Source organism: Emys orbicularis, chromosome 11, assembly GCF_028017835.1.
Source record: "Emys orbicularis isolate rEmyOrb1 chromosome 11, rEmyOrb1.hap1, whole genome shotgun sequence".
Lineage (NCBI taxonomy): Eukaryota > Metazoa > Chordata > Testudines > Emydidae > Emys > Emys orbicularis.
Window position 1 is genome coordinate 39,435,146 of NC_088693.1, and position 15,654 is coordinate 39,450,799.

At 41.5% G+C, this 15,654-nt stretch overlaps 1 protein-coding gene across 1 annotated transcript in view; it reads right to left on the reverse strand.

Annotated features, from left to right (window-relative positions):
- Positions 1-13,348: 13,348 nt before the first annotated feature.
- METTL8 (methyltransferase 8, tRNA N3-cytidine) overlaps positions 13,349-15,654 on the reverse strand; it is a 41,825-nt gene continuing 39,519 nt past the window's right edge. The window contains exon 10 of the mRNA XM_065413444.1: positions 13,349-13,692. Within this exon, the coding sequence (XP_065269516.1) occupies positions 13,529-13,692 (164 nt within the window). The 3' untranslated portion in view covers positions 13,349-13,528. The remainder of the gene's footprint in view (positions 13,693-15,654) is intronic.

Consider the following 15,654-nt stretch of genomic DNA (forward strand, 5'->3'; position numbering starts at 1 on the left):
AAATTGTATGGAGGGCCGGTTAGGGGAGGGGGTTGTGGCCTGGCCCCCACCTCCTATCTGACCACCCCTGGACCCCCGCTGCCCCATCCAACCCCTCCTCTTATTCCTAATGGCCCCCCTGGGACCCCTGTCCCATCCAACCACCCCTTCTCCCTGTCCCCTGTCTGCTCCCGGAACCCCTGCCCCTGACTGCCCCCCCGGGATCCCTGCCCCCATTCAATCCTCTGTTCCCCTCCCCCCGACAGCCCCACCCCTATCCTCACCCCCGCCCCCTGACCACCACCCCAAACTCCCCTGCCCTCTATCCAACCCCCCCACTCCCTGCCCCCTTACCATGCTGCCTGGAGCGCTGGTGGCTGGCAGCGCTGGAGCCAGGCCATGCCGCCGCCACCACGCAGCACAGAGCTCCGGGTCAAGCTGGGCTCTGCAGCTGCGCTGCCCCAGGAGCTCACAGCCCCACCGCCCAGAGCATTGCGCCGGCGGCACAGTGAGCTGAGGCTGCGGGGAAGGGGAGACAGCAGCGGAGGGGCCTGGGGCTAGCTTCCCGGGCCAGGAGCTCGGGGGCTGGGCAGGAGGGTGCCACGGGCCAGATGTGGCCCACGTGCCGTAGTTTGCACATCTCTGTGCTGTATAGACTACCTGTTGGAATATAGATGAGTTCACTTCCATTTTTTTAAATGGTGCTTTCCCCTCTACCTTGATTCAATAACGTTTGCTTAGGAATTACCCTATAGCATCAGGCCAATGGTATATCCTGGCTCTGATGCTGGCCGATACTAGATACTTCAGAGAAAAGTGCAAGAAATCTTGTCCAGTATTAGAAAATGATGGAATAATCCTGATCATAGGAGAAGTTTCTTCCTAAACCCAAGAGTTAGTGATTGGTTTATGCGCTAAAGAATGAGGGTTTATGTTCCTAATTATTTTTAGCCTAAATACTGTAAATTTTCATTTTTCCATTCTCCATGTACCTGTAGAGTCTTCATTTTTGAAATCCATCTAAGCTCCTAGTCCCAATGATATCTTGTGACAGTGAGTTTCTCAGGTTAATTGTGTACTACCTAAAAAAAATTCCTTTTATTAGTTTAAGTTTGTTGCCTTTCAATTTGATTGAATAACCCCTTGTTCTTGTATTATATGAAAGGGTAACTAAAACCACCCAACTGACCTTCTCTATACTAAGCACAACTTTATACACCTCTACTGTGTTCCTGCTTATTCATCTCCTTTCTAAATTAAAAAGTTCTAATCTTTTCGCTCTGTCCTCATATAATGTCTTTTCATGCCTCTAATAACTTTCGCCATCTATTACTGCTATATCTTTTTTGAGATCGGGAGACCTGAACAGAACACAGTATTCCAAATGAGCCATACCCTGAATTTACATAATGGCATCACAATAGTTTCAGTACTATTTTTATCCCATTCTTTATACATCTTAACATTTTGTTTGCTTTTATAATTGCCAATACACACTGAGCAGTGGTTTTCATTGAGCCGTGCATAAAAATATCCAGGTCTTTTCCCTGTGTGGTTACAGTTAATTTAGAATGCATGAATAGCTCAGATTATTCTTTGCAATATTCATTACCTTGTATTTGTCAACAGTGAATTTCATTTGCCCCTGAACTGCCCGTTTCACCTAGCTTTTATAGCTCTCTCTCAATCCCTCACAGACATCGCTAACCTACATAATTGTGGGAAATCTGCAAATTTTGCCACTTCACTGCTCCCCCCATCTTTTCAATGGCATTACATCAGGGATGCCTTTGGCCCACAGTGAGCTAAATGATGTGAAGGATACAAGGCTTTATTACATAGGCATTAGATTTAACACTCCTGAGGGATCTTGAGAAGTAAGGCCCTTTGGCTGTCTCTCTCATTAACAATGTTTCTGTTTGGGTTGGCTGTTGTTTTCTAAAAATAAAAATGTTGAAGATATGTTCCTGCCAGAGAGAACTGTGTTAGAATCCCACATAAGGTTCAAGGACTGTCCAGCTGTGATTTCTTTTGAAACAATTTTTTCAGTTTATATATATTCACTGAAGTTCTGTCGAACAGATGCACATGTAACTGAAGCCAGGACTGGGAGGAACTTCAAGGTGCTAATCTGGACATACAGCATTGATTTAAATGGAACACATGGAATAAATTTAGTTGTTCTACCTTAATTCAATAAACATAATCAGTGTGTACAGACTTCTGTTATATTTTGCATTAGTGTCACAGGAGGTTAGGATTTTAGCTTCTGCAACTTTACAGTTCTACTGGAAAAACATTTTTTCCCAAAGAAAAAGAATAAGCAGGTACATCATATATCTTCCTGCAGTTTTAAGAACACATAATATGGCACATATAAACTAAAACAAATAAAATATTCCATATATTAAAATATGTTGTGATACATATGGACTAAAGGCAAGCATATAATATTTCACCATAGTCAAAAGATAGTAGTGCCCAAGGGGGAATATGCTTTGGAGGTGGGTGAAAATTTTTTATTAGTTTTAAATAGCTCTGCTTTAGTTAGTATTAAAATTCATTCTCTTCCCCTTCCCCCACGTAAATACAAAAAAACCTATGTCAAAAAATTATTATGGTTGTAGAGTCAAGCACTCAAAAGTTAGGAAATGCTAGGATTAGGGTTGTCCATACAACCTTAATTTGGCTCCCTTGTGCATATGCATTATGGTACACTCTTAAATTACATGCTCACATACAACTTTTTCCACAGGACAGTTTTCACACACAGCAGGAAATGGTTTCCTTCTGTTATTGGACTTCCTGTCACCTCACTGGGCATGATGGGTTTTGTTTGCCCTCATGAGATGAGGTGGGCTTTGTTTTTATAAAAGAGAGGCATGTTGCTGCTGTTCATTGGAACTGAAATTTTAGCTATATCTGTTAAGAAACAGGGCACTTAAGAATTAAAGTTAATTATTAGAAGGTGTTGGTTATTTTCTCTACCTTTACCTGCCTTTTGTACTTGTTTTCTTGGTAACTTTGATGGTGTTGGTCCTGTGTGATATTGAGTCTTTAGATCTTTTTTTTCCTCTTACCATGTGATGCATGTGGAAGCTGGGCAAAAAGTACATCCCACTGACAAAAACAAGTGAAAAACCAAAGCCCGATTCCAGCCTGTTTGTGAACACAACAAATTTGGTATTTTTACTACAATGTTTTTGCTATGGCAAAACTGCTTTATCTTCCAACAAAGCTCCTTATCTGTTCCCATTGGCAACTTTATGAGGCCAAGGACCAAAAACGTTCTGAAACATAAAGGCTTTTGCCTCTTAAAAAAGGACAATAGGCATGTACCTTATGAAAGAACGAGCTCAGATCTCAAGAGATCAATACTATTGTTCCAAGTAACATCCCTTTTCTATAGTAGGGACATTCTGTACATTACACCCAATTTTTCCTTCTCCCTGTAAATTAATTATAAACCATTCTTAGGTTTGGTTGCACTTTCCCCTACAATTCTCTCCGTGGTTTCTTTCTGCCTCCTGTTGCAACCACTACATTGGACCCTCTCCCCCCCTTTGGCAATACTGGTGGCATCTGTTCTCCATACCAGCACTAGAGTATTTGCAAATACTTTGAGACTACATCCTTGATTACTACTTAAAAAAAGTTAAATTTCTTAAACCAAGACACAGAGTGTTATACAGGTTAAAGAGTTTCCAGTTTGCATCTGGACAGAACATCTGCCTTCTTCCTCGGGCTGTCAAGCAATTAAAAAAAATTAATTATGCGATTAAAAAGATTAATCATATGATTAATCGTGCCGCTAAACAATAAAATACCATTTATTTTAAATATTTTTGGATGTTTACTACATTTTCAAATATATTAATTTCAATTACAACACAGAATACAAAGTGTACAGTGCTCACTTTATATTTATTTTTGATTACAAATATTTGCACTGTAAAAAAATTGTATTTTTCAATATTCATACATTTCAGTTTTCAATATTTTTCATCTCTTTATCATGAAAGTTGAACTTACAAATGTAGAATTATGTACAAAAAAACCTGCATTCAAAAATAAAACAATGTAAAACTTTAGAGCCTACAAGTCCACTCAGTTCTACTTTTTGGTCACCCAGTCACTCAGACAAACAAAGTTGGTTACAATTTGCAGGAGATAATGCTGCCTGCTTCTTGTTTACAATGTCACCTGAAAGTGAGAACAGGCGTTCGCATGGCACTGTTGTAGCTGGCGTTGCAAGATATTTACGTGCCAGATGCGCTAAAGATTCTTATGTCCCTTCATGCTTCAACCACCATTCCAGAGGACATGCTTCCATGCTGATGATGGGTTCTGCTTGATAATGATCCAAAGCAGTGCGGACTGATGCATTCATTTTCATCATCTGAGTCAGATGCCACCAGCAGAAGGTTCATTTTCTTTTTTGGTGGTTTGGGTTCTGTAGTTTCCGCATCAGAGTGTTGCTCTTTTAAGACATCTAAAAGCAGGCTCCACACCTCGTCCCTCTCAGATTTTGGACGGCACTTTAGATTCTTAAACCTTGGGTCGAGCGCTGTAGCTATCTTTAGAAATCTCACATCAGTACCTTCTTTGCGTTTTGTCAAATCTGCTGTGAAAGTGTTCTTAAAATGAACATGTGCTGGGTCATCATCCGAGACTGCGATAACATGAAATAACGCAGAATGCAGATAAAACAGAGCAGAAGACATCCAGTTCTCCCCCCAAGGAGTACAGTCACAAATTGAATTGACGCATTTTTTTTTAAAATGAGCATAGTCAGCATGGAAGCATGTCCTCTGGAATGGTGGCTGAAGCATGAAGGGAATGTTTAGCATATCTGGCATGTAAATACCTTGCAATGCCGGCTACAAAAGTGCCATGCAAACGCCTGTTCTCACTTTCAGGTGACATTGTAAATAAGAAGCAGGCAGCAGTATCTCCCGTCAATGTAAACAAACTTGTTTGTCTTAGAGATTGGCAGAATAAGAAGTAGGACTGAGTGGACTTGTAGGCTCTAAAGTTTTACACGGTTTTGGTTTTGAGTGCAGTTAGGTAATAAAAAAAATCTGCATTTGTAAGTTACACTTTCATGATAAAGAGATTGCACTTCAGTACTTGTATGAGGTGAATTGAAAAATACTATTTCTTTTATCATTTTTACAGTGCAAGTATTCGTAATAAAAATAATATAAAGTGAGCACTGTGCACTTTGTATTCTGTGTTGTAATTGAAATCAACATCCAAAAATATTTAATAAATTTCAATTGGTATTCTATTGTTATAAGTGCAATTAATCGCGATTAATTTTTTTTTAGTTAACTGCAATTAATTGACAGCCATACTTCTTTCATTCCTCCCCTTATCAATTTTTATAACATTTCAGACTACTCTGATCATTTGTTTTTCCATTGGAGTAACCACAGTCCTATACTTATTAGCCTATCCTATGGCTTCTGAAACGGCCACCATTCAGCACTCTAACTGCAATGCATGGAGCAGAAACAGCCAATAAATGAAGCCTGTATTGTTCCAGGCCTTAAGAGAATTCAACTGGTCAATCATGCCGAAAAGGAGTTTTTGTTTTATCTGGTGCCATATATTTGTTAAAACTAGAAACATATACACATACACACACAAATCCTATATCCATTATCAGCATATTATTCTAAGTCAGAGTGAATGGGTTTTTGTTAGTATGAGCCTATGAAAAATCCATGTTACCCACATACAAACAAGACTAACATCTCCTGGAGTTTAACAATGATCATCACCACCATCACTTAGGAACTTCCACAACCGAAAATGCTTTTTGTTTCAGCCATGCATAGAACCAGCTATAGGCGCCGACTCCGTGGATGCTCCGGGGCTGGAGCACCCATGGGGAAAAATTAGTGGGTGTTCTACACCCACCAGCAGCCAAGCTCCCCTCACCCCCCACCCCACCTCCTCCTCCTCCCCTGAGCGGGCCGCATCCCCGCCCCTCCGCCTACCTCCCAGCATTTCCTGCCCGGCCGCCGCCAAACAACTGTTTGGCAGCGTTAGCACGCTCCGGGAGATGGGGAAGGAGCGGGAACGTGGCGCGCTCAGGGGAGGAGGTAGGGCCGGGGGTTTGGGGAAGGAGTTGGAATGGGGGCAGGGAAGGGGCGGGAAGAGACGGGGCCTCATGGAAGGGGTTGAGGCAGGGCTGGGGTTGGGGGGGTGTCGAGCACTCACCTGAAAGAGGGGAAGTCGGCACCTATGGAACTAGCAACATAGTGTAGAAAGTTAATATAATGTATTAGCAGATGTGTATTTATGTTTACTCTTTCCTAAACTATGCAGATTGTACAATAGCCTAAAACCCGTAGCCAAATTTAGGGACTGGAAGAACACAGTGAAGCTTTATTCTCTGACTTGGTTTATATTGCAGTTTAGTTACAGGCCTGAATTATGCCTTATATTAGATATCGCTGACTTGAAAGAAAAACAAATAGCTGCTTTACTTTAGAGCATAACATCTGACATCAATGGGAGCTTTGAATGTACAAGGTATGCAGGATCAGGACCTAACATGGGATCCCTTACTGCTTTTGATCTGTGAGGCTTATCTAATTTTCTTAAAAATAAGCTGGTCCTTAACACTGCCAAGAGTAATAAAGATTCTTACACTTCAAAACTTCACCTCTTCCGCCAAGCAGGTGAATAGTGATTTTGCCATTTTAGAAGACAATCATTTTTCTTAGTTTTGTAGTTAATATCTGATAGAAAAACTATGATGCTAAGACTGCACCATGCTTACCAGTCAGACAAAAATCAAAAGGGAGAGACCTTGGGGACTCCACTGGCTGGATGGCATTCAAAGTTGCTCATGTTCAAAACCCTTTTAAAATATCACTGATGTTTGCTTATTCATTCACCTGCTTCTTGCCCTCTGTCACTGAATGTTAAGTGACTAAGACTGGAAGGATTCGTGTCTATTGCTTTAAATACTAGTTCAAGTGGTCGTATCTCATGGTCTGGCTTTGAAAAGCAACACCTGCCTCTCAGGGTGTTTTTTCTTTTTAAAACCACTTGAAATGTTTGTGTGTTCTGTGGATCTTATTTCCATCTCTCTACAGTACAGATCATATTGCTTTGTGTCTGGATTCTAAGACATTGGGTGAGGACTCAAAAACCCATCTCTCTTCTGTGAATAATGATACAATATCCTGGATGCATCTATTATACTGACTTAACTATTGTTTATATTACGCTATTGTGATAATACGTCACACAATGGGTTTCTCTATCTTGCATCCTTCAGCTGTTTCAGAGCTGTTTCTGATTCAGACCAGGAGAAATAAGCAATTTTGGCTGCAATATGCTCCCCTCCACCCACATAAATGGAGGACTGCTTGTTTTTGACATTCCTTTCTTGTGTGATTTTCAGGTCACCACCTAAGGAGCTTTAAATATATTATATACGTTACAGTTATTATTCTATCTTTCTGTGACTTATGATCCTGTTGATTATGACCTGAAGTTACCTTTAGGCTTTTTGGTGTTATTCTGTATTTTAAAAGCAATCAATAAAAAAAAGTTTAATATTTCTTGTTTTGAAACTAAACAAAATGTGTCATTAATACATCAAAGATATAATTTGTTGACTTATGAATAGCAGGTATTTTGGAGTTGATGTCATCTTCTGAATTAATATGATATATTGGTAAGGATTACATTAGAGCTGGATACGTCTGAAGACATATGAAAAAGACTTTTCTGCACTATAGTGTAGTAAGCTGACATGACTTTAACAGGACGTGTGATGCAGAGTCAATCCATCTCTCGTTCAAGGATGTTAATGGAACACTCAGAAGCAGTCTGTTGAGTATTTGTCCTTACCAGACTGAACCCAAAATATCAGAGGGAGGCAAGCTGGAAAACCTCTGAAACTGGACTCATAGTGTTTTGTCACCATGAGAGTCCTGCTGGGTTTGAAAGATGAATGAATAAGGATTAGATACTAAATCACTGTTTATAGTTTAAATGTAGAGCACATGATCAGTCATCCTTTAAAGTGGAAAAATATTGTTTTAAAGTACATTATCTAATAATCTTTAAAATTTAGATTTATAATAAAATTTTGTTTATTTCACTGTTAATCATTCAACCAACAGGCACTTTCCCATGCTCTGAATGCCCTTGCAACAATTGAAAATTACATTAATATTTTTTTTAAAACCAATAAATATCATATACATATAGTGGACTGCTCATCCCTCTACGAATAAGATCAATAAACTTGCCTGGCCAAAATAACATATTATACAGTTAGATGGATAATGCCAATATTACATTGTGTTGATTTGTTGCATTTTTTAACTAATTTGTCTTTTGCATGAGGTGTCCTGAGGTGCTGACCAGCTGTGGTCAGGAAAGATCTCAACACTTTTTGCAGTGGTAGGGATGTTAACCCTCCCTATGACCTGGTTAAATTTCAATTGGGGGTAATTACATTCTGTCTCCTGAAGATCCCCATTATAGTTCACAATAAAAGTGATATTCTTCACTTCTTGTCCTAAACAGTGGTGTAGCATATCTCTGCAGTTATAGAGCTACCATATTTCACCCTACATGTGGCTAAGTCTCAATGGTGGATAAATGATTTAGTGCCAAACATTGCAGGCATAGTGCACACAAAATTCCCACTGACTTCCACAGGAGCTAGATGTTTAGCAGGAATACAGGATCAGGTCCATAAAATTCTTCTGTGTGAAATGTAGAAAACAAGGACTTACGTTTCTGTAATCTACCCCAGGGCCTAACAAGGGTCTAGAAATTTAACAAAAGTACATTTTAGATGAATGGGAAGGAAAATGGTTTGGATGATCTAGTAAGGTCTTTTCCATCTATAACTCCTGTGATTTAAAATGCTATGGGTCTAAAATGATCACGGTAGATAAAAAGTTATGAAGACTTCATTTTGGCACTGAGAAGAATGGAAGAGATTAAGATGCAATGGGCATTATTTCCTACCTTCTACCATGCTATATGCTCGGAGAGGGAGGGGGAAGCTCTGACCTTTGCCACATATTTAAAATAACTTACCTGTACAGAATACATTAAAAGTGTAACAAAAATATTTTGACAAATTAGGGACATTTCACATCTACCATAATGGAAGGAATCATAGAAATGTAGGGCTGGAAAGGACTTCAAGGGGCTCATGTAGTCCATCACCCTGCACTGAGGCAGGATTAAGTATACCTAGACCATCCCTGGCAGACATGTGTCTAATCTGTTCTTAAAAACTTCCAAGGACAGGGATTCCATAGCCCCCCTAAGTTGCCTGTTCCAGTGCTTAACTATCCTTATAGTTAGAAATGTTTTCCTACTATCTAACCTAAATCTCCCTTGCTGCAAACTAAACTAATTACTTCTTGTCCTACCTTTGGTGGACAAGGAGAATAATTGGTCACCATCCTCTTTATAACAGTCCTTTACACATTTGAAGACTGTTATCATATCTCCCCCTTAGCCTTCTCTTCTCTAGACTAAATATGCAAATTCCTCAACCTTCCCTCATAAATTATGTTTTCAAAACCTCTTATTTTTGTTGTTCTCCTCTGGAGTTTCTCCAATTTGTCCACATCTTTCTTAAAGTGTGGTCACAGTACTCCTAGTACCTTTTCTATAATTTTATCTTGCTTTATTTTTCAGCGTCCAGAAATCAGCTGTGCGCTACCAGCAAACTAGGTGGCTGTTGCTTGCATAAATAAATACAAATAAAAATACAATGGTTAGTTAGGCCAGACTCAAGCAACAAAAGGAAAGAAAGCTAAAAGCTTGATGGGAAATGTGCATGTGTAACGCCCGTAATGTCTGGCCCGAAATACTTTACCCTCCACTGAGACTTAACCGCCTGTAGGGTGCAATGTGGTAGTTGTATAATATTTTGATACAAACACCACCAACCTTCCAAACAAAAGGTGCTTCTGGTAATACTTACTTCATCTTTTAATAAGGTTCTCTGTAAACCAATACTTCAGATTAAGGAGAGAGATGATATGTATCAGAATAAGTATGTCTGTGAACTGGTAAAATAAATTGATTTGGCGCTGATGGTCTATATCTATCTATCTAAAAAGATTCCAGGAATGTCATTCTGAAGCCTAAAATGGCTGCTGAGTACTGTGAAGCAATGGAGGCAGCTACAAGCTCTTTTTGGTCGGAATATCACCAGGTTGAATCATCATTGGGTTTTGTGGTCTGTTACCATCCAGTTTTTAAGAACACAGCTATTCTGACTTTACAAATTACACCTGCACAGCCATAGTAAGGCATGTGTCTATGCCATGCCAAGAGTCCTAAACCAGCGTGATATCAGAGGTAATTCAACCAGTCACCATTCTTACTCTACAGCTAATTTGCATGCAACAACTTAACTGGTTGTATGAGGGAGACCACACAGATGGTGGATTTCTTGGCCCAAATGCCACACCTGTGTGCCCAACTGTCACCTGCAAAAATCAACACAAATCTCCAGTACGCCCCCAACAAACACAAATCAACACAACCACTCACAACCAGCATACATAAGAATCCCAAACAGACATTGCCCTTCACTGAAGCATACACCTATTCACCACCTACATAAATTAACACAAATCTCCCAGCACAATGCTCCCAGACACAAATCAAATCAACACAACCAGCATACACTCCAAATACACCTAGTCCTTCACTGTAGAACAACCCCTCCTCTTCTGCTACCCTTACAAATCAACACAACTCACCCAGCAAACACAACCCACACACAAATCACCACAGCCACCCACACAACCACCCCATACATCACTCTCATGCCTCGAATGTCTATGGAGTCAGTGTGAAGAGATGGAAACAGCTACAGGCATGGCTGAAAGCCATTTTTGTTTAGCATATCACCAGGTTCAAACAGCACTGAGATTCGTGGTCTGTTACTGTCCAATTTTTAAGTTCTCTGTCATTTTCCACACAACTTTATGAATTACGCCTGCATGACAACATGGGCTTTCAGCTACTAGCCTAGAATATATTGCTGACATTAATTCTTCAATGTGTGCAGACTATTTAGATTAACCTGAGAATGCTCCCTGTTTATCATTGTATCATGAGCTAAATGAACCTGACAGATGATGTCCTTATAGAAAAATAACTCTGAGGCCAAAAGCCAAGGACTTTGTTAGCACAGGACAGTTATTATTGAGTTAACAGGACTCACCCTATTGAGTTAACAGGACACTTGCCTATTTCTTAAGCATAAATCCCTATGCTCTGTCTACTGCCCTTGGAATCCCTGGATTTATCTCTGCAATGACCCTTTGTGGCCTGTCAGGGCACGACTCATACAGCCAGGGGTCTCTGCTGATAGGTTTGCTGTCTCTTGCAAGGTCCAATGTAGCAGTGCTTTAACCCTCTAGCCAAGTCACACTTCAGTCCTACCCCTTCCAGGGTATTAAGGTTCATAAGAAATCAGAAAAAAAAAACCCTCAAAACCATGGTATGATGAACCTGCTGAACCTGCAGTGCTTGTCTTCAATCAGGATTTCAACCAGTCTTCCAGTGTCTGGTCATCCCTTCCACCAGGAGGTGAGGTGAGGCAAGGTGACCTCAACCTCAGTTTCTGTCTGCAACCAGGCTTCTCTCACAGCAAGAGAAGCCGAGCTCTGATCTCCTTCCTGGTCAGCCTTGAATTGGGATAAGTTTCCTCCTTTTAACTCCCCTCCTCCAGGCCTGACATCTCCTGCAGGTACAGCAGGGCAAGGCCAATTGGGTCCGAAGGCTCTCATTAGCTCTCTCCTTCCCAGTGTTAGGTGTTTCTGCCCATCACAGTCCCCAACAAACATGACTGCCTCAACTTCTGCCTCCTTCCCCTACCTCATCCCAGTCTTCTCAATAAACCTATATCCCCCACTGCTACTTAGCCATTGGGGAAGGCTTAGCTCCCTCATCTAATTAAATACAATCCTTTTTAGCTTCATTATACTGTATTTAACATTTCAGTTTAGGTGGGGTAACTAGATAGGGAGGAGATAAGAAGTTGGAGTTGGCATGTTAGTTGTGAGCACGTAGCTGGGGAGTGGAGTTCTGAGACACGCAGCCAACCAGAATGGAGGAACTGAATGATGAAAGATATTGAAGAATTTGGCTAATGTCCCTCAGAGGATGGACTGCCTACTGTTAGTAAGAAATAACAAGTCTTTATGCAAATCAGAAAGGAAAGAAGGGACAAACTCCGTCAGAGGAACCCATCTTCAGATAGAGGAACAGAAGGCATATGCACAAAGACAGTTCCTCCAAGAGATGAGGATCCACTTGTGAAATGCAGAAAGACTGTGGTGTAGGACAGTGGCTCTCAACCAGGGGTACACGTACCTCTGGGAGTACACAGAGGTCTTCCAGGGGGTACATCAACTCATATAGATATTCGCCTAGTTTTACAACAAGCTACATAAAAGCACTAGTGAAGTCAGTACAAACTAAAATTTCATACACTGTCTTGTTTATACTGCTTTATATACTATACACTGACATGCAAGTACAATATATGTATTTCAATTGATTTATAATTATATGGTAAAAATGAAAAAGTAAGCAATTTTTCAGTAATACTGTACTGTCACACTTTTGTATTTTTATGTCTGATTTTGTAAGCAGTTTTTAAGTGAGGTTAAACTTGGAGGTATGAAAGACAAATGAGACTCCTGAAAGGGGTACAGTAGTCTGGAAAGGTTGAGAGCCCCTGGTGTAGGGGAGTTCTCAAAATATGTCTACATGGCAATAAAGCACTTGCGATTGGTCCAAGTCGGCTGAATCAAGCTCCTGGGGCTTGGGCTGCTGGACTATAAAATTGCAGTTTTTTTAAATGTTTGGGTTTGAACTTGGGCTGGAGCCCAGGCTCTGAGACCATGCGAGGAGAGAGGTTAGGAGCAGCGATAACTATAATAATAATAATAATATATGGAGATATACCTATCTCCTAGAACTGGAAGGGACCTTGAAAGGTCATCGAGTCCAGCCCCCTGCCTTCACTAGCAGGACCAAGTACTGATTTTTGCCCCAGATCCCTAAGTGGCCCCCTCAAGGATTGAACTCACAACCTTGGGTTTAGCAGGCCAATGCTCAAACCACTGAGCTATCCCTCCCCCTATGAGAACTGGCATTCCTGTGCTCAAACCATATAAGACCATTCCATTTCAGTCTAAAATTCTCTTCACAAATTATGAGAATTGCAGCAGCAAGTTGACTTGTTATATTTTAATATTATTGTTTGACTATTCAAACCAAATAATAAGAGGTCATTGAGATATGAATAGGTTAGTGCACAGCCATTTTATTATGTATACAAGCAGAGACAAAAGACATTTTTCCACATCACTTCTTAACAACAAAAAAGTACATTTTTTTAAGAAAATGCTTTCAGTTCAACATTTTTCCTGCCTTTTCAGCAGTTAACACCGGATCCACAGGAAATATATATGCACTCACTTGTTTTGGTCTCTGGGGAATCCTATATATTTTGCTATGAGGGTGCCTATTGGCGGCTATTCTGAGGTAGCTGAAATGGTTTTTGGAACTTGCCTTGTATCCAAACTCGCTGCATTTTCACTTTTTTCTTCCTGTTGACTTGTAATCGTCGATCAACTAGATTCTGCACTTCAACTAACCCAGCCAGGGTAAACATGTTGTGGACCTCATCTGTTCCCCAAATGAGAAGTAGAATTATTATAATTAAAAAAAAAAAAATGATACAGCCAGTTAAAGAATTTACCAATTTAACACATATACTGTAGTTCATCAGAGCTGGAATCAGCTCTACTTTGTCATCTGATAACCCAGAGCTAGAACAGTCCATGAGAAATCGTTCTGTAAAAGAGACAACCTTTGTGGCATCACTGAGTTATAATACAGTATAAAATCTCACACCTTGGGTCCAGAACATATTGCTCATAGTATATAACAACCTTTCTTCAGGGCTCTAAGTTACACTGGATTTGAGGAAGGCAAATATATGACATTTTGATCATTCTGGATATGTCTACACTGAAACAAAAAACTTGCAGCACCAAGTCTCAGAGCCTGGGTCAATTAACTAGGGCTTAGGGGCTTGGGCAGTGGGGCTAAAAATTGCACTGTAGACATTTGGGCTCAGGCTGGAGCATGGGCTCTGACAATCCCCTCAAGGGGTCTCAGAGCCCCACAGCCCGAGCCCCACAAGCCTGAGTCAGATGACGGGCCAGCCGCAGCCGTGCTGCAGGTCTTATTGCAGTGTAGACGTACCCCTTGATTTCCACAGAAATGTATAAAAACTACTGTATAAAACTACCTTTAACATCTTCTGTGGTGAGTCCCAACTGCTAATGCCAATATCATTCTCTGTCACTGCACAACCTCAGCTAAGTGCTGTCTTCTATTGATAAGCAGGTGCTACTAATCTGGCTGGGCACCCCTTTCAGTCACCCCCTGGACTGCTGGGTAGGGAATGTAAGCCTTTGTGTCCCTGATCTCAGAATGTTTTAAGCCCGTGGAGCCTGAATGGAGTCCAGCCTCTGCCCCAAGGCACGCTCTCTGTCTGTGTCTACACTGCACACTCCTTTCATCATACATACTTGCATAGCCCCCCCCAGCACAAGTAACAGCAGCAGCGTAGCCAGTGAGGCCCAGTATAGGCAAGTGGAGAAAAGACACTTCTGAAGGTGTGGATATGTATGCTTTCTACTCACCCAAGCCCTGCCTCTCCAGCTACACTGCCATTTTGAGCAATGTGATGTCCCACTGCTGGAGCCTTTCCACTCTGCAGGAAGAGACTCCACCAGCGGAGAAAGGCTCTGGCAGGGGAAGGAGGCGGGGGAAAGGCTCCACCAGCTCCCCGCTGCTGGAACCTTTGCCCTCTGCCAGAGTCTCTTCCATGAGATGAGGAAAGGTTCTGGCAGGGGGGAGGCAGCAGGGAAAGGCCCCACCGCCATGAAAGGCTCCAGCAGCAAGGAAAGGCTTTGCCAGTTCCCCGCTGCTGGAGCCTTCCCCACAGTAGAGAAAGACTTCAGAAGGGAGGAAAAGCTAAGACAGAACCTTTTCTCAATGCCTCCCCCCTGCCAGAGCCTTTCCTTGCTGCAGTGAAGGGCTCCGACAGCAGGGAGTTTTCCTTGCTGCCTCCTCTCTGCCACAGCCTTTCATTGAGACTCGTAGCTACACACCGCAGCGTGGACGCAGCTTGCTTTTTGCTAAGGCAGGTTGCTACATGCCACAGGCAGTGGTGTGTAGTGTAGATGAAGCCTCAGAGCACAGACCTGCTGCCTAGCACCCCATCCTGTGAACTCCATCTTAAAGGTCTGAAACTTCTGATTAAAGTTTAACTTCCTCAAGGGCATACAGCAGTTGTGAAGCAGTTAACACAAACACACACTTTGCACAAAGTCTAACACATTAATACTCTTTTATAGTTAATCACATAGAAAATAAAGGGAGTACAGCGCATACAAAACAAAGAACACCACACACCCTGCTGCAATTTCCTTCCCACTACAGGGCATTCTTTGCACTGGGGAGTCCCTTGGGTTGTCCAGAGTCCTTGGGGCCATCTGGGCTCAGATAAGTGGGCAGAGCTCCACTGCCCCCATGAGGCTGCTACATGCTGGATGACTTTGCTGCCTCCTATCTCAT